Below are 25,739 nucleotides of genomic sequence, written 5' to 3'. Positions count from 1 at the left end.
CAAGGCAGTTGGTAGAGTGCTTGGCTAACATGCACAAAAGCCCGTGCTCCATGCCCATCACCACATGAGTCAGGCATAGTGGCACATAGGTATAGTGCCAGCGCTAGGGAGGGTACAGTAGGAGGAGCAGTTCAAAGTCATCCCTCGCTACTGAGTTTGAGGCTAGCCTGGGATTCCTGAGACCTTGTCTCTAAATAAATAAAACCTAAGTTGTATTTTTCTGCAAAAGAGCCTCCCAGAATTGTTTGAGCTTTGAGTCCCGTTACACATCTATTGCAGCTGGGCCTAATGACACAAACCTTTACCCCTAGCACGCAAGAAACAGAGGCAGTCAGATCTCTATGAGTTCAAGGCCAGCCTGATCTACTTAGCAAGTTCCAAGCCAGCTAAGCCTTCATAATGAGGGCCTGTGTCAAAAGTTCTATGGCAAGTAAGTCTGAGCCAGGCAAATAAACAGATGCTTCCAGAAGAAACAGGAGCAGAAGTTTTGAGAGCCCCTGGGAGGAAGTCTGCATACGCCAGGCCTTTCCTGACGTGGTGCTGTGTGAACTGTCTCAGGCCAGGCTTGGCCCCAGGGCCCTCGTCTTCCACCTCTCTCTGCCCTGCCCGCAGGTCTTCTCGTGGGCACCCTGGATGTGGTGCTGGACTCCAGCGCCCGCGTGGCCCCTTACCGCATCCTGCACCAGACCCAGGACTCACAGGTCTACTGGACGGTGGCATGTGGTAAGTGCTCTGAGTCATGAGGTCATGCTGGGGGCGGGGACAGGAAACCTGCATTCTTTTTTTTTTTTTTTTTTTTTTTTTTTGTCTTTTGAGACAGGGTTTCTCTGCGTAGCCTTGGCTGTCCTGGACTCGCTTTGTAGACCAGGCTGGCCTCGAACTCACAGCGATCCGCCTGCCTCTGCCTCCCGAGTGCTGGGATTAAAGGCGTGCGCCACCACGCCCGGCAGTGAAACCTGCATTCTTGATGAGGTGATGTCTACCAAGAAGCCCACGGTGTCCCTTAAGGGAAGTAGAAGAGCTCCTGGGAGCTTGGGCCTGAACCCGTGTTCTCTCATCCCCTTGTCTCAAGGGTGACACATTTGGACCTCGTAGGCCCGTTGCATTTCTCGTGCATATGCACTTGCACATAATGAGGGCCTCATTGTGCGTCACAAGTCCTGTACCGTAAGCATGTGAGCCAAGCAAATAAACAGGTGCTTCTAGAAGGAACAGGAGGCGAAGCTTTGGGAAGCTTTGAGAGCCCCTGGCCGGAAGCCAGTGAGGTCACTGACACACCCAGCGTTTCTTCCCATTTTATTTGTCTTTTGTTTTTTCTGTTTTGTTTTCCGAGACAGGGTTTCTCTGTGTAGCCTTGGCTGTCCTAGACTCGCTTTGTAGACCAAGCTGGCCTGGAACTAACTCACAGCGATCCACCTGACTCTGTCTCCCAAGTGCTGGGATTAAAGGCGTGTGCCACCACGCCAGGTTCCTTATTTTTGTTTTTTGTTTTTGTTTTTATTTTTCATTTCATTAATTGATTATTTACATCCTGATCAATCACAGCTTCCCCTCCCTCCTCTCCTCCTAGCCCCCCTTCTCCCCTTCCCTCCCCACACCCAGCATTTTGATACTCTTACACATGTGGTAAGAAATTTGCTTCATCTGATGGCCTGGGTCCCCAGCTGAGGTGGGTCAAGGCAGCTCTTGGCCTTCTTATCCGGCTCTTTGGGTCTTTGGGGCAATATGTCTTCCCGTCTTTCCGCTCTGTTGACTTCACTAGTGAGGGTGGCCCCATAGAGAGTGCTAGAGAGCTGCCTCCTCTCCTGGGTGCAGGGACACTGGCATGCCCCTCACAGAAAGAGGGCCTCGAGGGACGCTTGCTCAGGAATGAACCCCAGCGCTGTCCGTCCAATTCAATGCAAAGCATCTTTAAGTAGAAAAAGCACCCAAGAGAAAGTCATGTATTGATGGGTTGAAGGGACATCGGGACGTCCACCTTGCTTGCATTTGCCCTGGGAAGATGGTTGAGCAGACTCTAACTCAGTGTTTGAGGGACCTTGCCGCATATGCCTACCCTGGGTGACTGGAGTCTACTGTAGCTGCTGTGTTTGGATGAGGTGAACCCGCCTACACCAGAGCAGGGGGATGGTCAGGCTGAAGTGGCTCCAGCTTTCAGACAGCACTTCCTGAGTGGCAGGTGCTTACCTGATGGGTACATCAGTCCTCTCTATTTTGAAGATGAGAAAAACCATGGCCCAGAGCAGTCAAGGAACCTGTCTAGCATTACAGAGTGGCAGTTCAGGCCCAAAGCACCCATCTCAGCAGATCCCTCTGATGACAAGCCTGGTTACAAGCTATGCCATTACCAACCTGCAGGATCCTGGTATTCCTTGGAGGCCTGAGAAAAGATGACAACTCTGTAGAGTTTGTGGACCTCAGCCAGCTGTGGTGGTACACACCTGTATATAATCTCAGGCTCGGGTATATGGATCATGAACTTGAGACCACCTTGGGTGACTTAGCAAGGCTCTATCTCAAAATAAATAAATAGGAGCTAAGGGCATAACTTGGCGGGGTGCTTGTGTAGCATCATGAACCCATCCAGGCATTGGGTCCCTAGCACCATATAAACCAGCATGGTGATGCACACCTATAATCCCAGCACTTGAGAGGTTCAGGAAGGAGGATCAGGAATTCTGCCATCCTTGGTCCCGTAGCTAGTTCAAAGCCAGCCTGGGCGACGACGTGAGACCTTGTTTCCAAAAATTAAAATAAAAGCCAGGTGGTGGTGTCGACCTACACTTTTAATCCCAGCACTGGGGATACAAAGGCAGGCAGATCTCTTAAGTTTCAGGCCAGCCTGGTCTACAGAGGCCCCGGACTTCCAGGGGTACACAAAGAAACCCAGTCTCAAAAAGCCAAAAATGAACATAAAATAACACCAAACAAATGAAGTGATTTAAAGGACTGGAAGTGCGGCTGAGTGTGGCACACCCACAGTGGGTACTAAGAAGCTAGGGGTGGGGGCTGGAGAGATAGCTCAGAGGTTAAGAACACTGACTGCTCTTCCAAAGGTCATGAGTTCAATTCCCAGATGGTAGCTCACAACCATCTCTTCTGGCCTGCAGGGAGAATGTTGTATACATGATAAATAAATAAATCTTAAAAAAACAACAACAACGAAGAAGAAGAAGAAGCAGCAGCTAGGGGTTCTCTTTATGGTGTGATCTATCCCAGTGGGGTCTGGGAGCCTTACTTTTAAAAACTAGTTTAGTGTGCATGCGTGTGTGTGTGTGTGTGCACATAGGAGCTTCCGGGTGATTTTCCTGTCTCCGCCTCCCACCTCTCAGAAGTAGTACTAGGATTACAGATGCACGCCGCCGTCAAACCCAGCCCTCTACAGGGCTTCACGGGATCAAAGTCGGGTCTTCCCGCTTGCACGCCTAGAGCGCTCACCCACCCAGCAGGCTACTTAGCATGAGCCCTGAAGAGCATCTTCTCTGCCTCAGTGTGTCCTTTCTCAGGGAGCACACAGAAAATGGCCATGGCAGCAGGCATGGCCCCAGGGTAGGGCAGAAGAGAGTGGGGAAGGATGACACGTGGTAAACCCCTTGAGTGGCCGGATGCCATCCCTGCCCTAGACTTGCCTGTGCCTACCTCCCCAACTGTCTGGGCTCTTGTCTCAGAAGCAGCTTGCCATCACCAGTTGTGCTGCTGGAACCTGCCCAGTGAGTCCCAGTCTCTCACTTTGGTATTCAGATGATGTCTAGGGTCTGCCCACCTCCATCCCCCGACTCCTCCCCAGCCATGCCCTGGTGTCCAGCAGCAGCCCTGCCCTGGTGTGCAGCAGCAGCCCTGCCCTGGTGTCCAGCAGCAGCCCTGCGGTGCCTGGGGTTTTCCCCACCAGCCCTCTGCTGGCTTCCGTGCATAGTGTCCCTTCTGCCCTGTTGAGTCCTCACTTCCCCAGGTTCCTCAGACCCACACCTCCACCTCCCACTCTTCCTCCTCCTCTTCTGGGATCAACCCGGATGTCCCACTCCAGGCATCCCGGGCTGACATGCTCATTTCATCCCTTTCTTGCTAGGTGGCTTCGGATAACTTAACTGAACCTCCCTGGGCCTCGGCTTCATGCTGTAAAGTGTCTCTGAGGTGTCCTAGAAGACGTGAAGTGAGGTCTGTGCCCAGCTCTGCGGTGCACAGGAGTGACGCTCAGTAATCTAGCTACTGCGTTCCTCTTATTCCCAGTGCCTGACAGACATGCTGCAGCTTGTGTCCTTCATATTAAATGATGAGGGAGTTACTTTTAAACTAAGAGATGTATATATAAACATTTGTAATTAAAATACAAACAGATGCAGACAGACAGAATGGCCGCTTCATCCACCTAAGGTTGCTGGGAACGTGCTCATAAAAGTCTATGGTCCTGAGGGCTAGAGAGATGGTTCAGTGGCCGGGTGGTGGTGGTGCACACCTTTAATCCCAGCACTTGGGAGGCAGAGGCAGGTGGATCACTGTGAGTTCGAGGCCAGCCTGGTCTACAAAGTGAGTCCAGGACAATCAAGGATACACAGAGAAACCCTGTCTCGAAAGAGAGAGGGGGGGATGGTTCAGTGGTTAGAGCACTTGCTGCTCTTGCAGATGACCTTGGTTCCCCAGACCCACATAGTGGCTCATAACCATCTGTAACTCCAGTTCCTGGAGATCCAACTCCCTCTTCTGACCTCTCAGGGTACACAAGTGGTGCACATACATGCGACCAAAACATTCATATACATAAAATAACTCTTAAGTTAAAAAAAGAAAAAGAAAAGAAATGATACTGAGAGCTGTTGCATCATATGCCAGTTTAACTTCTGAATTTGATTGTGGGTTCTCGGCCAAAAACAGAGAAAGGCAGAGAGCAGTCCCTTCCTAGCAACCAGACCCTGGCCTCTGCGCACCCCCAGAAGGAGCCTGTTAGAGAAATACAAAGAAAAACTGGGAAGGGAAAGTGGGTGACTAAAGGGGCTGGCAGAGAGACAGTCACCGTGTGACTCACGGAGCTATCTAGTACGTCTGGCTCATGTCTTCACGTCACGTGGATGTCCTCCCCGAGGCCCATCAAGGCTTCCAGCCTGTGGGGTTGTCTGTCTGTCTGCTAGGTCAGCTGATTGCATAAAACACAAACAAGCCATCCCTAACCAAGGTAAGCCAGACGGCGGCAGAGTGTAGAGCAGGTGTGGGTGGGAGGGGTGGAGTGGGGTGGGACGACCAGGCCTAGCCAGGGAGGGGGCAGGGCCAGGGTCACCAGCCCAGCTGATAAAAGAATGTTGCCAATTAGAAAAGGGTGTCTCCTTCAGGGCAGAGGGTGTGGCTCAGTAGTAAAGCATTTTCCCAGAACACTATACGTTCTGGGCTCTGGTTCACAGGGCATAGTGCGTGGGCCTGGCCTTGGCATATGGTTGCATTTCCTGCCACGGTCCATGGATTGCTCCGCCCCAGCACAGCCGAAAAGAATACAGATTCTCCCTCCTCCCATCTCTGTAGTCCTCCATTCCGAGGTTTCCCAGGACAGGTTCTTTACTTTACCTCCCAAGGCTGCTCTTGTAGGTCCCTGATGGGGGCAGACAGTCCCCTAGCCTGTGAGAGCAGCACTGCCCTGCCTTCTCCGAGGCCTTCCACTGTAATTGCGGTGCTCAGACAGAGTGGGCGGAGGCCAACAGCAGCCCGTGATGAAGCGGGCAGTAGCTGTTTGTCTGCCCTGAAGAGATTCTGTCAATTGGACAAAGGAGCTTGCTGACTTCACAATCTTAGGGCCACACTGATTGTCTCTAGGACACAGATGCAGAGCCAGATGGCGCCCCGTTGGTATTGGGGGAGGAAGGACTCTGTGGTTCTGGCGTTTGGAGTCTTAGTCAGGAAGGGCTAATCTGTAGCCTGAAGACAGAGGAGGTCGCTTTGGCCAGAGCACTTGGGGCCCACCCCTCTGCTTTGAGTCTGGGACCTCACGATCTCATCTGCCCTCTCTGAACTAGGTTCTTCCCGAAAAGAGATCACCAAGCACTGGGAATGGCTGGAGAACAACTTGCTCCAGACACTGTCCATCTTTGACAACGAGGAAGACATCACTACCTTCGTCAAGGGCAAGATACACGTAAGGCTCATGTCCCACTCACAGCCCCCCTCGCCTCCCTCTGTGGGGTGGTGGTGGCCGCACACCGGTGATGCTCTGTGTCTTTGGGCTGTGCTTCCATGGATTCAACCAGCTAACTGTGTGTCAAAAAATATTTGGGGAAACGAACTACATCTGTGCCGGGCTCATAAAGACCTCCATGGTCAGCCTTCACCAAGCCATATAGCAGAGTGGAGCACTCCCGCTGCGCTGCGTGTTGTAGGAAGCAGGCAGGAGCAGGAGGGTGGGCACAGGCTATATGCAAACCCTGTTCCTCTTCATAGAAGAGACTTGAATATACACGGGTTCATGTGTCTGTGGGGGTCTTAGCACCAGTGGCCTGCAGACTCTGAGAACGAAGCTCTGTTACCTGTCCTGTCTCAGATAGAAACTGAAGTGTGTCCCTTCTCGTTTTGTGATGGTTAATAGTGCCATGGGTGTGATTGTCCCCCCCAAAGGCCCATGGGTTGGCTGTTTTGTTTCTCAGCCTCTGCTCTTATTGGAAGATGCTGGCCCCTTTAGGAAGTGGGAAATCACGGAAGGCGAGGAGGGGGATGGAGGTGTGCTCTCGAATGGATATGCTGGGACCCTGGTCCCGTCTACAGTCTCTGCATCTTGGCCACCACAAGGTGGACTGGCCTCTTCGGCCATACATTCTCCACCACGGTGCACTGTGCTGTCACAGGCCCAAAGCAATCAGGTGATGCAGCCACGGACTGAAAACTCTGGACCCAAGAGGCCTGCCTGCCTTTTGCACTGATTATGTCAGGTGTTTGTCACACTGACAGAGAGCCAGCCCGCACACCTGCCCGCACACCTGCAGAGTCCCTTCCTTAGCTAGCCTCTGGAGCCTGGGGTGTGAATTCCTTCTGAAATGCCTTAGAACAAATACGCAGATAGGTAATTGTGTTCGCCAGGGCCTTGGCCAAGAAAGAAAAACATGGGAAATCATTCCCTCCCCCCCCCCACTTGGTGTATTCTTTTGTTTGAAACAAGGCCTCTCTGTGTAGCCCTGGCTGGTAGGAAAGTTCCTATGTAGACCATGTATACCATGTATACCAGGCTGACCTTGAGCTCAGAGAACTCTGCCTGCTGCCTACCCCCTGCCAATGCTATGATTAAAGGCATGCACCACTGTGCCCAGCTTTCCTGGATTTCTTGAGACGCCAGCTTAGATAGTTCCTGCTCACCCTGAATTTACTATGTAGTCAAGGCTGGCCTTGAATTCTTGATCCCAAGTGCTGGCTGGAATCAAGGCATGCAGCACCATACCCAGGTAAAATAACAAAAGGTCTTAGAGTTAAAAGATGCTTATCTTTTTATGCAGAAGTTCTTAGGGTATGGCCTGTGGTATATTCATAGATGCAGAGTGGCTGGCGCATGTTGCTATGCTCCCTGCAGCCTTGATTAGCCCGAGGACTGGAAGTAATGCCTCCCATCCTGCCAAGAGGGGAATGCTCTTCCTTCCTCTGCAGTATGAGAGCAATAGTCTTGCAAGCATTTTCCAGGCTTATGTTGCTAAGAGCGTTATCTTCAGGGGAGCTATTAAGTCATATGTGGTATACTTAGTAGAACATTTTATAGCAAATAATGACTATGAAGCCAAGCATAATAGCACACACCTGAATTCCCAACACGCAGGAGGCAGGTAGAAGCTTGTGAGTTCCAGCCCAGCCTGGGCTAGGTTGAGATTCCCAGGAGGACCCTTGCTTCGCAGTTACTTTCATCAAGCCTTATGAATTCATCGTGTCGGAACACACAGGCCTGGCTGGACTGGACTGAGTTTTTAAGCTCTTCTTTGCACATACTGGGGCTCAGGGCAGGACCTGCATTGTCTTAGAGGTCCAGGGAAGCAAGCAAAGCTGTTACTCTCCTGTTGGGCTGTGGTAGTAATGATAGCAGCCTTATCAAATATCTTCCAATAAGCACATCAGCAGGACGCCAACGCACAGAATGGCTCGGGTCAAGAAGAAAGGACATTAGTTCATTTTCTGTTACTGTAACAAGTATCTTAGATGATTGGCTTATCAAGCAGAAGGGGGGTTTTTTGATTCACAGTTTTAGTGGTGTTTTCCCTATTAGCCTGTGTCAGCACATCACGGTCCAAGTGTGTGACAGAGCAAAGCTGCTCGGCACACAGCCAAAACATGGAAGAGAAGGGAGGGAATTGGGGTGCTAGCCCACCATATAGACCACACTAGCTTAAAACTCACAGCCATCTGCCCATCTTGCCTCGTGAGTGCCACCATGCCCAGCTGTCCGGTATCCTCTTAAAGGCATGTCCCCAGTGACCAGAAGACACCTCCCACCCCCCACCCCCACTCCCTACCCCTGCTTGGTTGCACCTCCGCCCGTGGAACTAACTTACAATAGTGCTGTGCTGAGGATGAGGCCTCTCAAACAACCTCTGGGCATCACGAGATAACCCATGGAAGTTAGGAAACACAAAAGTGGATGAGGTTTGGGAGGTGGCTTAGCAAGTAAAACACTCACCTTGCAAGCACGAGGACTGACGTTCAACTCCCCAATCCCCTGTAAACGCCCAGTGGCCTCGGCAGCCAGCTGGAAATCCCAGCACCAGAAGGAAGAGCCAATTAGTGGTTCAGGGACCAAATAACAGACCCAGTCTTGATGCATAAGGTGGAAAGCAACCTCCTGCCTCCACACACATGCACACACGTATGTGCTCACACCTGTGAACATACAACAGAAAAAAATCTGAATGATGGTTGAAATGCTGTATGTTGGAATTGGTGCCAGGCAGCATGGTTCACAGCAGGAACTTTAAAGGCTCGTTTATGTATGTGTTTAGATGTATATGGATTCTTTTGTCTGCATGTCCGTCCACACACCAGAAGATGCCATCAGACAGCTGTGGGTGCTGGGAGTTGAACTCAAGACCTTTGGAAGAGCAGGGAGTGCTCTTAACCACTGAGCCATCTCTCCAGTGCCCCCCACCAAGGGACCTTTAAATGCTAAGAAAGAAGAGAGGGTGACATTAATGAGCCGGGTGTCCTGTTTAGGAAGTTAGAAACAGAACTCCAGAGAAACCAGGAAGTTAAACAAAGGAAGTAGAAATTCTAAAGCCAAAGCTAATTTCTTGAAAAACAAAAGATAGAAGAGCAGGGTGGTGGATCCAGAAACAGGCACAGAGAGAGTCTCTGGGAAGCCACGTGGAGATGAGCTGTGAAGAAAGTAGAGCAGGGCACCTTGGACAGAGGGGAGGGCAGAAACAGCCTCTCAGGCGTTATTTGGCCTACTCTCTAATATAACCTACTTAAATTGAGCGTGGAGAAGGAAGGAAGCGTAGGCCCTGTGAGGTGGAGCAACTTGCTGTCTAAGTCTATCAGCCGAGTTCTACCCTACTAGCCACAGACGGGAAGAACCAACTGCGCAAAGCTGTTCTTACATTCTCATGCATACACAAAGAGTATTCATTCCCCCCCCACCTCTCTCTCTCTCTCTTGCTCCCCCTCCCCCTCCCCTTCCCTCTCCCTCTCTGTGATTTTGACAAGCAAGGAGGCTAGGAAGTTGTCAGAGGCACTGGGCTGGTGACTCAGTGAGGAAACTGAGGCAGTCAGAAGGAAAGGCAGGGCAGGCTGTTGTCAGCCTCCCTGCTCCCTGCCCTTAGGTCTCCCAGGTGGCCCTGGAGAATGAAGGAGTGATGACTACTAGCCAAAGCCTATGAAGGGCGCCTGCAGGGCAGGACCACCTGGAATTCCAGCTCCAGGGAACCCTCCACCCTTTTCTGGGCCCTGGGCATTGCTTTTTACTCATGGCTTACATTCGACCACACACAAATGAAAAATAAGTCTTTTTTAAAATGTCATAATGGGGCTGGAGAGATGGCTCAGAGGTTAAGAGCACTGGCTGCTCTTCCAAAGGTGGTGAGTTCACCTCCCAGCACCCACATGGAGGCTGACAACCATCTATACTGATATCTGGTTCCCTCTTCTGGCCTGCAGGTGTATATGCAGGTGAAGCACTTTATACATAACAAATAAACGTTTAAAATTTTTTTAAAAATGTCATAATGAAACCCGCTCCTTTGTGTGCTAATTTTAAAACTTGAATGAGGGCCAGGAATGTAGCCCCATTCTTAGAGTACATGCCAAGCATACATAAGGCTCTAGGTTTGATCGCAGCCCCACATAAGCCAAATGTGGCAGAAGCCTGTGGTCTCAGCATTAGGGTATAAGACAGAAGATCAGGTTTGGCAACATAGTAAGTTTGAAGTCAGCCTAGACTGTATGGGACTACCAACACGCACACACACACACACACCCTCAAAATTTTTAAAGAAGAAAGTCCTGGATTCTGGGTTCCTGGCCTCTCTGCTCTTTCTGGGACTATCCCAACATGCTCCGTGGCTCAGACCCTGTTGTCCCCTCCAGGGCATCATTGCAGAGGAGAACAAGAACCTGCAGCCCCAGGGCGATGAGGACCCAGGGAAATTTAAGGAGGCAGAGCTAAAGATGAGGAAGCAGTTCGGCATGCCAGAGGGCGAGAAGCTGGTCAACTACTACTCCTGTAGCTTCTGGAAGGGCCGAGTGCCTCGGCAGGGCTGGCTCTACCTGACCGTCAACCACCTGTGCTTCTACTCCTTCCTGCTGGGGAAGGAAGGTGAGGTGGGGGGGGGAAGGAAGGTGAGGTGGGGAGGAAGGAAGGTGGGGGGGGGAAGGAAGGTGAGGGGGGAGGAAGGAAGGTGAGGTGGGGAGGAAGGAAGGTGAGGTGGGGAGGAAGGAAGGTGAGGTGGGGGGGGGAAGGAAGGTGAGGTGGGGGAAGGAAGGTGAGGGGGGGAGGAAGGAAGGTGAGGGGGGGAGGAAGGTGAGGTGGGGAGGAAGGTGAGGTGGGGGGGGGAAGGTGAGGTGGGGAGGAAGAAGGTGAGGTGGGGAGGAAGGTGAGGGGGGGGAGGAAGGAAGGTGAGGTGGGGAGGAAGGAAGGTGGGGGGGGGAAGGAAGGTGAGGGGGGGAGGAAGGAAGGTGAGGTGGGGAGGAAGGAAGGTGAGGTGGGGAGGAAGGAAGGTGGGGGGGGGGAAGGAAGGTGAGGGGGGGAGGAAGGAAGGTGAGGTGGGGAGGAAGGAAGGTGAGGTGGGGAGGAAGGAAGGTGAGGTGGGGGGGGGAAGGAAGGTGAGGTGGGGAGGAAGGAAGGTGAGGGGGGGAGGAAGGTGAGGTGGGGAGGAAGGTGAGGTGGGGGGGGGAAGGTGAGGTGGGGAGGAAGAAGGTGAGGTGGGGAGGAAGGTGAGGGGGGGAGGAAGGAAGGTGAGGGGGGGAGGAAGGTGAGGTGGGGGGGGGAAGGAAGGTGAGGTGGGGAGGAAGAAGGTGAGGTGGGGAGGAAGGTGAGGGGGGGGAGGAAGGAAGGTGAGGGGGGGAGGAAGAAGGTGAGGGGGGGAGGAAGGTGAGGGGGGGGAGGAAGGAAGGTGAGGGGGGGAGGAAGAAGGTGAGGGGGGGAGGAAGGTGAGGGGGGGGAGGAAGGAAGGTGAGGGGGGGGAGGAAGAAGGTGAGGGGGGGGAGGAAGAAGGTGAGGGGGGAAGGAAGGTGAGGGGGGGGGAGGAAGGAAGGTGAGGTGGGGGGGAGGAAGGTGAGGTGGGGGAGGTGAGGTGGGGGAGGAAGGTGAGGTGGGGGGGAGGAAGGTGAGGTGGGGCAGAAGGCACCCCTTGGTCTACTTCCTTACACCCTACCTGCTCCCCCATGCCCTCGCCTCCCTGACCTCACTGCTGATCCGAAGCGCCCATGTTTCCTAGTGCGTTTCCTCCCCTCTCTATACCCAGCTATTTTGTCTCCCCAAGTCCCAGGTGCCACCTTAGCTGCCGGTGGCGCGAGCAGCCAGGCCACACCTGTGCCTGGCAGCCCTTGTATCCACAGCCCCCGCCCCCCCACCCGTTGCTGTCGCAGGAACTGAAGGACCATGCTCTTCATTTCCAGCGTTGTGCACAGCGACACGTCTTTCTTAAGTGATTTTAGGTTTTGTAGAGCCTCAGATATATGCCGCTGTCACCTGCTCCCTCTCTCTCTCCCTGTAGAATGCCCTGACCTCAGAAGGCAAGCCTCTCTCCCAGTGTAGCTGTCAGCTCCCTCTGCTGCTGCTGTCGCCCCCAAAGGAAACTTCCTATAGCTAACCCTGTTGGCAGGCATCAACACTTGAGCTCTTCCCGTTCCGTGCTCTCCTCCTGCTCTTACTGTTTGCCTGTCAAGGCTGTAGTGGCCAGTCGCCTTCTCTGCGGGGACAGGTGTCCTGGTCTCTGCCAGTCTCACCATGTCAGTGGGGCCCCTGAGGGCCTGAGCCTTCCGCTGGTTCTTCTCTGCATACCTATTCCTTTCCGCCGTCATCCACCCAGGGCGAACACGCACTGAGTAAGGTGGCCTTGGAGCAGCGGTGAGCCGGACGGGCTGGCGCCTACTTACGGATCACTTGTCTTAGTATGACTAGGCTCGGGCATGGAGGGAGGGCAGTAAACAGTGTCCTTAGGGAGCGGCCCAGGGAAGGTTCTGAGAGTGAACAGCAGTTCTCTCCTTGCCTGCTCGTAATGGGTGGTGTGTTTGTCCGTGTTCTTATCAGTGAGCCTGGTGGTACAGTGGGTGGACGTCACACGCCTGGAGAAGAATGCCACTTTACTCTTCCCTGAGAGCATACGTGTGGACACGCGGGACCAGGAGCTCTTCTTCTCCATGTTCTTAAACATTGGTGAGACCTTCAAGCTTATGGAACAGCTGGCCAACCTGGCCATGCGGCAACTGCTGGACAGCGAGGGTTTCTTGGAAGACAAGGCCCTGCCCAGGCCCATCCGGCCACATAAGAACATCTCAGCTCTAAAGCGGTACGCCACCCTCCTGAGGAGTGGGGAGATCCCAGAGCAGTGAGAATGGTCCACAAACCCTGCCGGGTGTCCAGCACATGCCCTCACAGGCCCAGTACTTGGGAAGGAAGCCAGCAAACAGACCATAACAGAATGGCACTGGGAGGACCACTCAAACCGCCGTGGGGAAGAAGTTCTTGCCACCTCTTGGTCTGAGGTCAGGGTGCTGAGTGACAGAGAGGTCCCTCGATAAGGAGCCGTGGAGGGTGGAGCTAGAGTATAAACCACCTTAGGCAGAGTGTGCCGAGGTTCCCAGGAGCCTGTGTCAGGAAGACTGTGGTGAATGAATGCTGTGTTGTACAGCCTCCATCCCTCTGTGATGGACACAAAGGGGTTTAGCATCCTGAGTCTTGAGTCCTCCGGCCCAAAGCTAGCAAAAGAGACCGGCCACGTACAAAGCTGAGGTCACTGCCATTTTCTGTCCACGGGAGGGGCTGAGGGATGGATCAGAGTGGCCAGCGCAACAGGTCACTTGTGTTTGGGCCTCAGGTTTTAGCTCATGGGACACCCATTCATTTGAGATTGCAGAAGGTTCTTGGGCTCCACAGCCAGGGGAAGCACCACCAGACTCAACGCTGGCATGTTTAGAGACTTCGCCTCAGTCCAGTTATTTCATAGGCTGTACCCTTCACCAGGGTGCAGGCCCAGAGTGCACCTTCCAGACCAGGATGTTGTGCAAGGGTGTCACTCTCCTGATGGGAGTGACAGAAAGACGACACAGTGCTGGAACTTGGTCGGCAGTGTCCCCTGCTGTAAGTCTCGGTACATGCTCAGGCTCAACCCAGACGAGAGGCTCTGTCGGGAGCTAGGGAGATATGTCTGTGTAGACATGACCCCAAACAGACAGGGCCAGGCCGCCATCCGCAGCCATCAGACTGCGTTTCTCTTCAGCGTACATTTTGATTTAGCTCCGCTGCTCCCTGCTGGGGCGTCTTGTCTGGGTTTCAAGGTTAACTCTTCCCTGAGTGAAGAATCACCCTCGGCCTATCTCATGCTGGGCCTGAGCCAGGCAGACAGGGTACAAGCAGCTCCAGGGACTGCCTGTCCTTCCGTACGGAGTGGCAGAGCCTCTAGGTGTCCCTTCAAAAGCATCCAGCCTCAAGGGAACATCATGTTCTGTCCCTCCTGCTGAGTATGTAAACACCATACATTTTCCTGAGCTTCAGTCCCCAGGCATGGCTTGCTCACCGGAAGATCCCGGGGATCTGGGATCCAGTGTGGAAACTGAGAAAATTCTTGCCCTTACCCCAGATTTCCACTTTGTCTCCTCAGAGACCTGGATGCCCGAGCCAAGAATGAGTGCTACAGGGCCACATTCCGGCTGCCCAAAGACGAGCGGCTGGATGGCCACACGGGCTGCACCCTATGGACGCCATTTAACAAGCTCCACATCCCCGGCCAGATGTTCATCTCCAATAACTACATCTGCTTTGCCAGCAAGGAGGAAGACGCATGCCGCCTCATCATACCCCTGAGGGAGGTGAGTGTCCCTGATGTAGGTGCTCTTGGGGCAGAGCTCTGCAGCCTCTCAGGGCGGAGGCTGGCCCATCCTCCACACCACAGCCACATGGCCCCAGGCCCCTTACCTCAGAGCAGCTCTGTGATTTGGCCTGTGGGCTCTTGGGTTTCACTCCTAGGCATATCCGTCGTGCCTTTCCTTTGCTAAGTGACACCCCGCCGTCCATTGCCCAGGTAGAGTAAAGTCATCCTGATCATGACTGCTTCCTGGTTCTCGCATCCTAACCAGAGGTGCCGTGACAGGACTCCCTCCAGAGCCTATGGCTTCCTCTCCACAGCCACCAGATGGGACTCCATTGTCTCCAGGCCTCTCCTCAGGAGTGTCCCAACCACATCTAACCCCTGAGGGACACATGTTCCCAGTGCGGCCAGCAGAGCTCAAGGTGGCAGGCAGAGTGTGGTGCTACCTCACCTAAGATCCTCCGGCATCCTCTCCCTGTACCCAGCACACCCAGCCCTCCATCCTAACAGGCAAGCACCCAAAAGCATTCTGTTGCCCCCTCAGGTGACCATTGTCGAAAAAGCTGATAGCTCCAGCGTCCTTCCCAGCCCTCTGTCAATCAGCACCAAGAGTAAAATGACCTTCCTGTTTGCCAACCTGAAAGACCGTGACTTCCTGGTTCAGAGGATCTCTGACTTCCTACAGAAAACACCGTCCAAGCAGCCAGGCTGCAGCACTGTGGGGACAAAGGGCAGCATTGTGGATCCAGTTCCAGAGGTGAGGAAGCCACTTAGGGACAGCAGGGCCAAAGCCAGATGAAGAGCCTCCAGGTGCAGCCAGCTGCTACCCGTGAGCCTGACCCTGTGCTGCACGCTGGAGGGTGACTCATGGCCCCTGGAACACCCCCAGGGTGCTGCTGAGCATCCTGTAGAACGCACAACAATCCTGGGCCAAGTACAGTGGCATGTCCCTATGATCCTAACACTTGATGGGGTGTGAGATAGGAGGGTCACAAGTTCAAGACCAGCCCAGAGAACTGGTAAGACCCTGTCTGGAAAACCAACCATTAGAGATGTAGCCTACACACAGCCCTGGGTTCCATCTCTGACATCACTAAAAAGAAAGGAAGGAAGGGAGGGGCAAGATGGGGGCACTGCCCCACCTTCACAAGGCTCAGTACCTCAAAGACAGGCCAGAGTCATCGCCAGGCATTGTCTTTCCTGAGCACTCATTGGTTCATCCAGCATGTCACTTTATGTCTCAGATACCAGCTGTCCTTCCAGGCCCTGCGAACAGAACAATGACCAGGTTAGACAAAACACTTGCTCTTTCTTTTGTGCAGCATGGCAGCAGGCTTGAAATTATCCCAGAACCCGGAAGGCAGATGTGAGGGGATCGCGACTAGTTCAGGACGGCCTGATACACATAGCAAGTTCCAGAACAGCCATGACCACATAGGGAGATCATGTCTGGAGGGGGCTGGAGAGACACTCTGCAGTTAGGCCCCCTGCTCTCCTGGAGGGCCCGGGTTTGGTTCCCAGCTCCAGGCACCCACAGATACATGTATACACATTAGATAAATTTTAAATTTAAAAAAATTTTAAAACCTGTACTCTTGTGAAATTTATTATATTCTAGAAGTATAGATTTAAAAAACAAAAAACAAAACAGGGGCCCCCTGAAATTCTGTAAGAATTTGAGGATGTATTTTCCTGTCACTAAAAGCAACTCTCAGGGCTGCTGAGATAGCTCAGCAGGTGAAGTGCCTGCTGCTAAGCCTGGTGACCCGAGTTCAACCCTTGGAGTCCACATGGCTGAAGGAGAGACCTGACTCCCACGTCATCCTCTGACACACACAGGTGCTATGGCCCCTGCACACACACAAAGCGTGGAGCCCACCTTCTACATGCTTGAGGGCTACAGGGCATGAATTCAGTAAGATCTGGCCACTATCAGGAAGAAAAGCTAGTTACCTGTGAAAGGCCCTTAACTGGCTAGTGTGGGTGGCTTTGGTTTCAGCCAGCCAGAGAGGAAATGCAGGCTGGGCCCCATCTGCAGCCTCATGATTGGCCCCATTGACCCTTAGAGGCGTCCTTGTTTGTTTGCTTTTTGAGGCGAGATTTCTCTGCGTAGCCCTGACTGTCTTAGACTTACTTATGTATACCAGGCTGGCCTTGAACTCACGAGATACACCTGCCTCTGCCTCCCAAGCTCTGGGATTAAAGGTGTGCACCACCATACCCAGCTATTTGAAGCATCTTTACTCAACTTTCTGGGTGGATGTGCACATCTGAGGCAGCTCAGTTAGGCATTTTCCTCTCTTGTTTTATTTTCTAGTCTCTCCCAACTCCTCAGGAGGCGCCAGAAGCACGCACCAGCCCATCCTCTCCCTTGGGCAGCCCTCCGAGTTTCAGTACACAGGAGGTTCCTACCACTTCCCAGGGCCTGCTCAAAGTCTTCCAGAAAAACTCGCCCATGGAGGACCTTGGCGCCAAAGGGGTAAGCCTTGAGCACAGGCACCTCAGTTCACGCTGAATTGAGACCTCAGGAGGAAGGCTGGAGCCACCTCTGGGCTAGGCCTTTGTGCTTTGTCAGGGTGTGTGTTGCCCTCTTGGTCTGCACTGGGCAGTGTTGGGTGGACCCAGGGCTTGGAGATAGACTCTGGCTGCCCTGTGTTGGGGGTTGCTTTTCATCAGGTGCCTGGGTCTCTAATAGCCTTCTGCTGTTGAAGAGCTGGGGGGGGGGGGCAGCCATCCTCATCTCTCGCTTTACCATCATGGCTCTGAAACAGCTCCACACTCCACGTTCCCTCTCTCAGGCCAAGGAGAAGATGAAGGAGGAATCATGGAATATCCACTTCTTTGAGTATGGGCGTGGCATGTGCATGTACCGAACAGGCAAAACTCGGGAACTGGTCCTGAAGGGCATCCCTGAGAGCCTCCGAGGGGAGCTCTGGCTTCTCTTCTCTGGTGAGTGTGGTCCTGTTGCCCCCAGCCTTGGATGGGCCCATCGCAGCCCTCAGAGTTTTCTGTGCATTATACATGGTGAGCATGTCCTAGCTTGGATGAGGCCTTGGCTTCCATCCCTAGCACCAAAAGAACACCTGGCTCAGGTGAGTTGTTCCGGTCCCTGAGCCAGCCTCGGAAGTCAGCCACGCAGGGGAGGAGCTGCCAGCTCTCTTGGAGATTTGAGAGTAAAGACTACAGCTACACAAGGGCCCAGAGCAGCAGGTGCTAGCACAGGTGCTGTCGGTGGGTGGCAGTACCATTGGAGGCAGCAAAGCTCCCCTTCCAGACCGCATTCCTTGGGACAGGCTCTGACAACAGACCTTTGGCCAGTTGGAGCATTTCAGGACACAGGCCAATTGAATTTCTTAGACACCAGAGAAACCCAGCCTCACACCCCGTAACTGATCGCAAAGTTCCCTCTCCTCCACGGGACATTTATGTCTCCAGTCAGCCCTGTCACTGTTGTCCTGGGAGGAAGAAGAAAAAGACAGCTGCCACCTGTGTCTCCCCAGGGGCTTGGAATGAGATGGTGACACATCCTGGCTACTATGCTGAGCTGGTAGAGAAATCCATGGGGAAGTACAGCTTGGCCACTGAGGAGATTGAGCGAGACCTCCATCGCTCCATGCCTGAACACCCTGCTTTCCAGAACGAGCTTGGGATCGCTGCGCTCCGGCGGGTGCTGACTGCCTATGCCTTCCGAAACCCTACTATTGGCTACTGCCAGGTAACTGGAACTTAGCAGGGGCCCTGAAGAAAGGATCTCCTACCATGACCTCCCAGGGGTGAGGCAGGTGCTAACAGTTTGCGCCTGTGGTAGCCTTACCTATACATGGTTCTGTCCATACCCTGACCCCCCCCCAAAAGATGTAATTTAGGCATGATGTGCCTATACTCCTTGCACTTGGCAAGCTGAGGCAGTAGGATTGCTACAAGTTCAAGGTTACCCTGAGCTACAAATCGAGACTTTGTCTCAAAAACCTGGTAGTAGGGCAGGAGAGATGGCTCAGCAGTTAACAGCACTGACTGTTTTTCCAGAGGACCCAGGTTCAAATCGCAGCACCCACATGGCAGCGCATAAATGACTATAACTCCAAGATCCAACAGTCATGGACAAACATGCAGGCAAAGCACCAACATGCATAAAATAAAGTTAAATAAAACAAACAAACAAACAAAAACCTGGTAGTAACATTTGCCTGCCTATACTCTCAGCACCTGGGAAATCAAGGCAGGAGGATCAGGAGTTCATGGTCACCCACAGCAAAGTGTGAGGCTAGCCTGAGTTACACGAAACCCTGGTTTTGTTTGTTTGCTTCCTTGCCGGCCTGCTTTAAAATAGGGCTGTGGAGATGGCTTGAGATTAAGACTGTGATGCTCTTCTAGAGGACCTGAGTTCAAGACCCAGCACCCACATCACGCAGCCTGTAACTCCAGTTCTAGGAGGTTTGATATATTTGGCCTCCACATTGTATTCACAGGTACACCCACACATAGACACCTATAATGGTGACCTTTCACCTCAGCCCCTTGCATATAGTGAGTTCTCTTCTATGTGTTTGTTGTCTGAGACTGGGCAGAATTTTCTTCGTCTGTATGTGTGGTAAAGCATACACAGTATAAAATTTACCATTTTAGCCACTATTAAGCATGTAGTTCATATTAAGTATGTAAGTACATACACAGTTAGGCAGCCATCACCACTGTCAGTCTATAGAACTTTCCATCTCCCCACACTAAGACTGTACTATCAAACACCAACTCCTCACTCCCACTTTCCCATCGGTCCCTGTACCATTCTCCCTTCTGTCTCTGAATTTGATGGTTCTATGTTCCTCATGTAAATATAATTATACTGAATGAAAAAGATGAGGGCATGCCTGCTCCTGTGTGTGGTGGAGGAGGAGGTTTATTGTAGATGGGAGAAAGAGCACAACCAAAGGCATCTAGAAGGGTCCGGACTGAACTGGGCCAGCAGAATAAGCCTGGCCACTAGAGGAGAGAGGGGAAGGGGAGAGAGAGGGAGCAAAGAGGAGCCAAGGACTGAGGGACCAACAGACCGCGTAGCCAGAGCGGCTGAAGTTATATAGGGACCGAAGCTGGGGGAAGGCTGAAGGGTTTAGTGTAGAGGGCAGGGTGAGAAGGGCTGGGAAGAGCCGCAGGTACCGAGTGAGATTTGTCCCAGGTTACTTGGAGACCAATGTTTATCCTTTTGCATCTAGCTTTTCACCTACTGTCCCCAAGAGCCGTCACATTGCAACATGAGTCAGTTTTCTTCCTCTTTAAGGCTGGCTAATATTCCACTGTGGCTGTCTATGATCTGGTTCTCCATCTCTTGGGTTACCTGTACCACTGGCCTATTGTGCATAAGGCTGCTGTGAACCTCAGTGTATGAATGCCTGTTCCAGTCTCTGCCATCAGGTCGCTGGCTGTGAACCCAGAGGTCAAATTGCTGGATGGTGCTCTGTGTTCATCTTCTGAGGAACTTCCATATTCTCACAGCTGCACCGTCGTGCCTTCTCGTCAGTAGCTCACAAGGGTGCAGTTCCTCTCTCAAACTAGCTGGGTGTGGTAGGCTGTCTCACTGAGATTTTGCATTTCTGGTGGTTTTTGCCTTTGAATCTAATGGACACTTCCTAGTCAGGTCAGATGGCTTTCTGTTGGCCTTAGCTTGTATCTTGATTTCAAGGGAGCCAGTTTGCTAAAACTTAGTTGCTATGCTCCAGACAACCAGTTGCTGTGCCCCCAGACAGCCCTTGGGGTGGGGGTAGGGGAAAGTGTTACAGGCTGCCGCTTTCCTGCTAGACCATAGAGGCTAGGGGGATCACAGCGGAGGGAGGGCAGTGCCTTCACACCCATTGCAGAGGGAAGTGTCCCTCCCACCCCCTGGCCTGTCCTCTTCCTTTCCTCCTGAAGGTTCTGGCCTTCCTAAACTGCTTTTGATCTTCTGACTGAAACAGACCAAGTCCCATCCCAGGCACCCAGTTTGGGGGGGAAGCCTTTTTTTTTAATGACACCCCTACTCCTTATCCCTCCCTGTCCCATGATGCCAACTGCTTTTTTTTTTCCTTCCTTTTTTTAAGACAGGGTTTCTCAGTGTAACAGACTTGGCTGCCCTAGCTGTCATGGACTTACTTTGTAGACCAGGCTGGCCTTGAACTCACAGAGATCCAACCTGCCTCTGCCTCCCAAAGGCTGGGATTAAAAGTGTGCGCCACCACTGCCCAGTCATGCTGCCAACTTCTAACCACAATAGTGACTCTGCCCATGTCTGTTTAGTTCTGTGTGGACATGAAATGTGGAAATGGCCCTCCCTCCCTGCGGCGGCTGGTTGCTCTCCCTTTTCCCTTGATCTTGACCGCTCATGGAAGCCAGTAAGGGACCTTCAATTAAAAAAAAAAGAAAAAAGGCTGGGTGCATGCATGTAATCCCAGCACTCTGAGAGAGAGAGGCAGGTGGATCTCTGTGAGTTCAAGGCCAGCCTGGTCTACAAAGTAAGTCCAGGATTGCCAAGGCTATGTAGAGAAATCCTGTCTCAAAAACAACGAAAAGGCTAAGTAACAACAACAAAACAAAAAACGAAAACCAATAACTTAGTTGCTGTAAGACTAGCATAATATTACCAATTCATGGAAGCCAGCAGATTGGCCTTAATTTTTTAAATAGCTTGCCCTCTTCTAAGCTTATTTTTGTTATCAGCTGATGTTGTGTGTACCCGCCTCCCCACGACTTTCTGCCTACACACCCCACACATCAGCTTGACCCAGCCCACTCGGTGGAAGTGTTTGCAGAAGTCACCGTCCTGTTTTCCTAATGCCTTCTGACCCACTTTGATGGAGCTGGCTGCCTCTGTCTCATTGATTTCTTGCAAATTGGCTTGTTGGCAAATTTCCCAGCGTTGGTCGGGGCTGTTTCTTGTTGCTGGATACTGGGCCTTCCTGAAGGGGCTGGCCATTTTGCTCTGTGGCCAGCAGCATGAGACAGACACACCCCACTCTCTACCTGACAGGCAATGAACATCGTGACCTCGGTGCTCCTGCTCTATGGCAGTGAGGAGGAAGCCTTCTGGCTACTGGTGGCCCTGTGTGAGCGAATGCTGCCCGACTACTACAACACCAGGGTAGTGGGTGAGTGTCCTAGGGTGTCCTTGCCTGAGCCTCAACCTGCTCAGGAGCTCCACGTGGGTGTGGCTGTCCTTCCCCTGACAGGCTCGCCCCTAAGCAGTTCCCACTGGGATTTCCTTTCAAAAGTCCACCTAGAGGGCTGGAGAGATGGCTCAGAGGTTAAGAGCACTGTCTGCTCTTCTAAAGGTCCTGAGTTCAATTCCCAGCAGCCCACATGGTGGCTCACAGCCATCTATAATGAGACATGGTGCCCTCTTCTGGCCTGAAGGTATACATGTAAGCAGAGCACTGTATACATAATAATAAATAAATACATCTTTAAAAAAAAAAAAAGAAAGAAAGTCCACCTATTGAACACGCCCAGATTCATCCCCTGGTTGTTCTCCTCGAGGCAGGGTATAATAGCTGTACAGCTTTCCACAGCGTTATACCATAGTAGGTAGCACGAGTCATCCAGAAGTAACTTACAATGTACAGGACGGTGTGCGTACGTCCTGACAAACTACGGTGTGTCCCCTGCTCTGACACTGGAGGATTCTGGTGTCTGAGGGAATGCTAGAAACATCCTCACGGATGCCAAGGGACCCACTGGGTATTGGAGTAAATGCTTCTGTTCACACAGTGGCCTGGCAGCTATAAAAAGAATGATTACAAAGTGATTCTTTTTCTTTCTGCTTCCTACATAAGCACACCCCTCTGGCCCTCACTGTAAGCAGAGCTGGCAGGGTTGAGGTTAGACAGGAATCAGGTGGTGGTCGTGGACCCCAGGCCCTAGGATTCTACCCAGGGTCTGCTGGAGCCCCCAGAGCTGTGCTCTTATTCAGCCTACTGTGTCCTCCTCAGGGGCCCTCGTAGACCAAGGCATCTTTGAGGAGCTCACGAGAGACGTCCTGCCCCGGCTCTCAGAGAAGATGCAGGAGCTGGGGGTGATCTCCAGCATCTCGCTGTCCTGGTTCTTGACCCTCTTCCTCAGCGTCATGCCCTTCGAGAGTGCCGTGGTCATTGTCGACTGCTTTTTCTACGAGGGCATCAAGGTGATCTTGCAGGTGGCCCTGGCTGTGTTGGATGCCAACATGGAACAGCTGCTGGACTGCAGTGACGAAGGCGAGGCCATGACCGTGCTGGGCAGGTGACCATGCTGGGGGCTACTCTGGTTTCCGGGGAGCTGGCAGCACAGCCTCTCCCCCCTCCCCAGGCCTCAGTCAACATCCTGTGCTGTGTTCCAAGTACTAGACTAGGTCAAGAGATGAGCTGGGGGCAGGAGACAACCATCCCAGTGGGATCCAAGATGCTGCCTCTGTCTAATCTGGGAAGCTCTTGTGTCACAAAGCTGACCTGGTTATCTCCTCCAAGCTCACAACACTGCCTAGTCGTGCCCACTCCCCCAGCCTGCTCACACTCATCCCCCTCCCAGGTTCTCCCCACACCCCAGCTGTCTCAGTGCATAGCTCTTTCTGGAGCCGGGGCCTGCTTCATCATGTGTTCTCTGCTGGAGTCTCTTACACACACACACACACACACACACACACACACACACACACACACACACAGGACTTTGACCCTGCCCCTCCCTGGGCATGGGGAAATCTCCTTTATGGTTTTCCTCTGCACAGAGGAGCATCCCAAGTCCTCAGCCTCACTTTCAGCTCGCTCTACACTTACCCTGAGCTCCTTATGGCCTGGAACATCACGCTTGCCTATTGAGCCGGTCCAGGGCTAGTGGGTCCCTGCAGAGTTAGCAAAATTGTTGTCTACCTCCTCCTACCTAGTGTGATTCTTGGTCCCCTGATGTTAAAGTCGATTAGTTGTGACCATGGGGATGTTGAGCATCTCCTCAGGGGGAGGCATCTGACCAGGGATGCCACTGGGATTGGTTGGAACCAGAATGCCTCTCCTGCCTGAGTGTTAGGCTCATCCTGGAGAGCCTAGCAGGATGGGAAGGCCAGGTTAGTCCAGACTAATCAGCCAAAGCAAGACCCTGTCCATGGAGAAACGTTCACTGCATGGCCAGACCCTGGTGACTCTTGAGAGTCACCCCAACTAGGTAGCCTCTGGAATCCACAGGCCTCTACAAGACAGCCGGGCATCCTCAGGGTTGGCGCTCAGGTGTCAGTGGGCAGCACGACCTTTTCTCTGCTAACCTGATGGGAGCTCCGCACCACCACCTTCCCGCAGCACTCTGAGCCTGAACTCTGCACTAGCATTTGGCTGTGGCTGGTGGAGGGCTATACTGCTATCCTCTGATGCTTGCAGGTACCTGGACAATGTGGTCAACAGGCAGAGCATTTCTCCGCCTATCCCACACCTCCATGCTCTGCTGACCAGTGGAGATGACCCTCCTGCAGAGGTGGACATCTTTGACCTCCTGAGAGTGTCCTATGAGGTCAGCTCTTAACAGGGTTAGCCTGGCCAGGCTGTCCCTCCCGGGGTCTTTGGTTTGAGGTGAACACAGGCTAGTGTGGCAGGGACTTCGCTCTCTGCCTCTGGTCTCACTGATTCTCCTTTGGCCTGTAGAAGTTCAGCAGCCTGAGGGCTGACGACATCGAACAGATGCGGTTTAAACAGAGGCTGAAGGTGATCCAGTCCTTGGAAGACACGGCCAAGAGAAGCGTGGTATGGTCACTGGTGCAGGCGAGGGTAACCTCGGGGAGCAGGGGGCTTCTCCCAGTACCCTAACCAGCCCCACCCCTCCGTGGCCAGGGTCCAACTTGTGCCCTATGCCTGCACTGCCTTGGTACCCGTGTCACGGCCCAGATGCTATGTGGACCTAAAGTCCCACAGCATGGTGGCTTGGGGAGCTGGAGAGAGGCCCTGGTCACCTAGTGGGATTTCTCTCTTGCACCTGCACACTCAGGCCACCAGCCGTCTGGGTTAAGTCCTCCCAGGCTGGTTTTGCTGTAAGCTTCTCACCTGTCCTTGGTAGTACCACTCTGCCCAGCCCACACCATATGCCCCGGCCTGATGCCCTTGTCCTTGTCTCTGCAAGGGATGGACCATCCCTGCCCACCCCCTAGGCTCTGTTTAAACCTGTTCTTGTTCTCCGCCCCTGTGGAGGCAGGGACCCCTTACTGGGCCTCCACATTCTCAACCCTCCCTTCAGGGTTAGGGTACTAAGGCCACTTTGCTCACGAGGGAAAGAGGTGACCAACTCTGGCTAACTGAGGTAGAAAGACCTGGCTGGGAAACTATAGGACCCTTTGAGGTAGCTGGAGTTAAGAGGCCGTCTAGCATCCACCCTCAGGAAGAGCTCCAAGGAGTGGGGACTGACTGGCAGGCGGTGGCAAAGGGTGAGCATATAGGTAGCCCTCTCCCGAGTGGACCCTCCATCATGTGCTTGGCCACTGGTGACAGCGAGGGGACAGATCACACCCTTGCTGCCCTCGGTGCCTGAGAGAGCTCCCAGAGCAAGCAGGAGCCCCAGCAGCCTTCCGGTCCCAACATTTCATCTTTCCTCCTAGGTCCGAGCCATACCAGGGGACATTGGCTTCTCCATTGACGAGCTGGAGGATCTCTACATGGTGTTTAAGGTGACAGCTAAGCACAAGAGCGGGTGCAGTTCTCCAATTAGGCTGCTAAGTGTGTCAGCACAGTGACTCCTAGCCAGGAAACCCCTTGCCCTGGGCTGCATTTACTACTGTGAACCACCACGTGTGACAGAGTTTAATCCTCAACAGAGTGTGCACATGAGCACCTCAGATGTCACTACCCCCACAACAACCCACCTTGGTTTTGCTTTTTTTTTTTTTTTTTAAATTTTATGTTTATTTTATGTGCATTGCTGTATGTATGTCTGTGTGAGGGTGCTAGAGCTTGGAGTTACAGACAGTTGTGAGCTGCCATGTGGGTGCTGGGTATTGAACCCAGGTCCTCTGGAAGAGCAGTCAGTGCTCCTGACCACTGAGACAGGGTCTCTCACTGGCTGAGAGCTTCCCAAGCAGGGGCCCATGAGCACCACCAGCTCCTCCTGCCTCTGCCTCACAGCACAGTGATTACAAGTGCACACTACCATGTGCACCTTTTGTCATTGTTTTGATTTGTCTTTCTTTTTTTTGTTGTCTTGTTTTGTTTCTTTTGTTGTTGTCGTTGGTTTTTCGAAACAGGGTTTCTCTATGCAGCCTTGGCTGTCCTGAACTCACCCATGTAGACCAGGCTGGCCTTG

The 25,739-nt window shown here is 52.9% G+C and overlaps 1 protein-coding gene across 3 annotated transcripts in view; it reads left to right on the top strand.

The window, feature by feature from the left end:
* TBC1D9B (TBC1 domain family member 9B) overlaps window positions 1–25,739 on the top strand; it is a 40,643-nt gene that overhangs the window by 3,916 nt on the left and 10,988 nt on the right. For all 3 annotated transcript variants that reach the window (XM_084763279.1, XM_084763278.1, XM_084763277.1), the window contains exons 2-15: window positions 613–723; window positions 5,997–6,115; window positions 10,528–10,756; window positions 12,692–12,950; window positions 14,262–14,469; window positions 15,013–15,225; window positions 16,786–16,947; window positions 17,267–17,417; window positions 17,969–18,183; window positions 21,466–21,583; window positions 22,424–22,709; window positions 23,834–23,963; window positions 24,095–24,193; window positions 25,039–25,107. In XM_084763279.1, coding sequence (XP_084619405.1) covers window positions 613–723; window positions 5,997–6,115; window positions 10,528–10,756; window positions 12,692–12,950; window positions 14,262–14,469; window positions 15,013–15,225; window positions 16,786–16,947; window positions 17,267–17,417; window positions 17,969–18,183; window positions 21,466–21,583; window positions 22,424–22,709; window positions 23,834–23,963; window positions 24,095–24,193; window positions 25,039–25,107 — 2,369 coding nt within the window. The remainder of the gene's footprint in view (window positions 1–612; window positions 724–5,996; window positions 6,116–10,527; window positions 10,757–12,691; window positions 12,951–14,261; window positions 14,470–15,012; window positions 15,226–16,785; window positions 16,948–17,266; window positions 17,418–17,968; window positions 18,184–21,465; window positions 21,584–22,423; window positions 22,710–23,833; window positions 23,964–24,094; window positions 24,194–25,038; window positions 25,108–25,739) is intronic.

The sequence above is a fragment of the Acomys minous genome (genome assembly GCF_964271855.1).
Source record: "Acomys minous genome assembly, chromosome: 16".
NCBI lineage: Eukaryota > Metazoa > Chordata > Mammalia > Rodentia > Muridae > Acomys > Acomys minous.
Note: the sequence above shows the minus strand (reverse complement) of the source record. Positions and strands in the feature narration are given on the sequence as shown.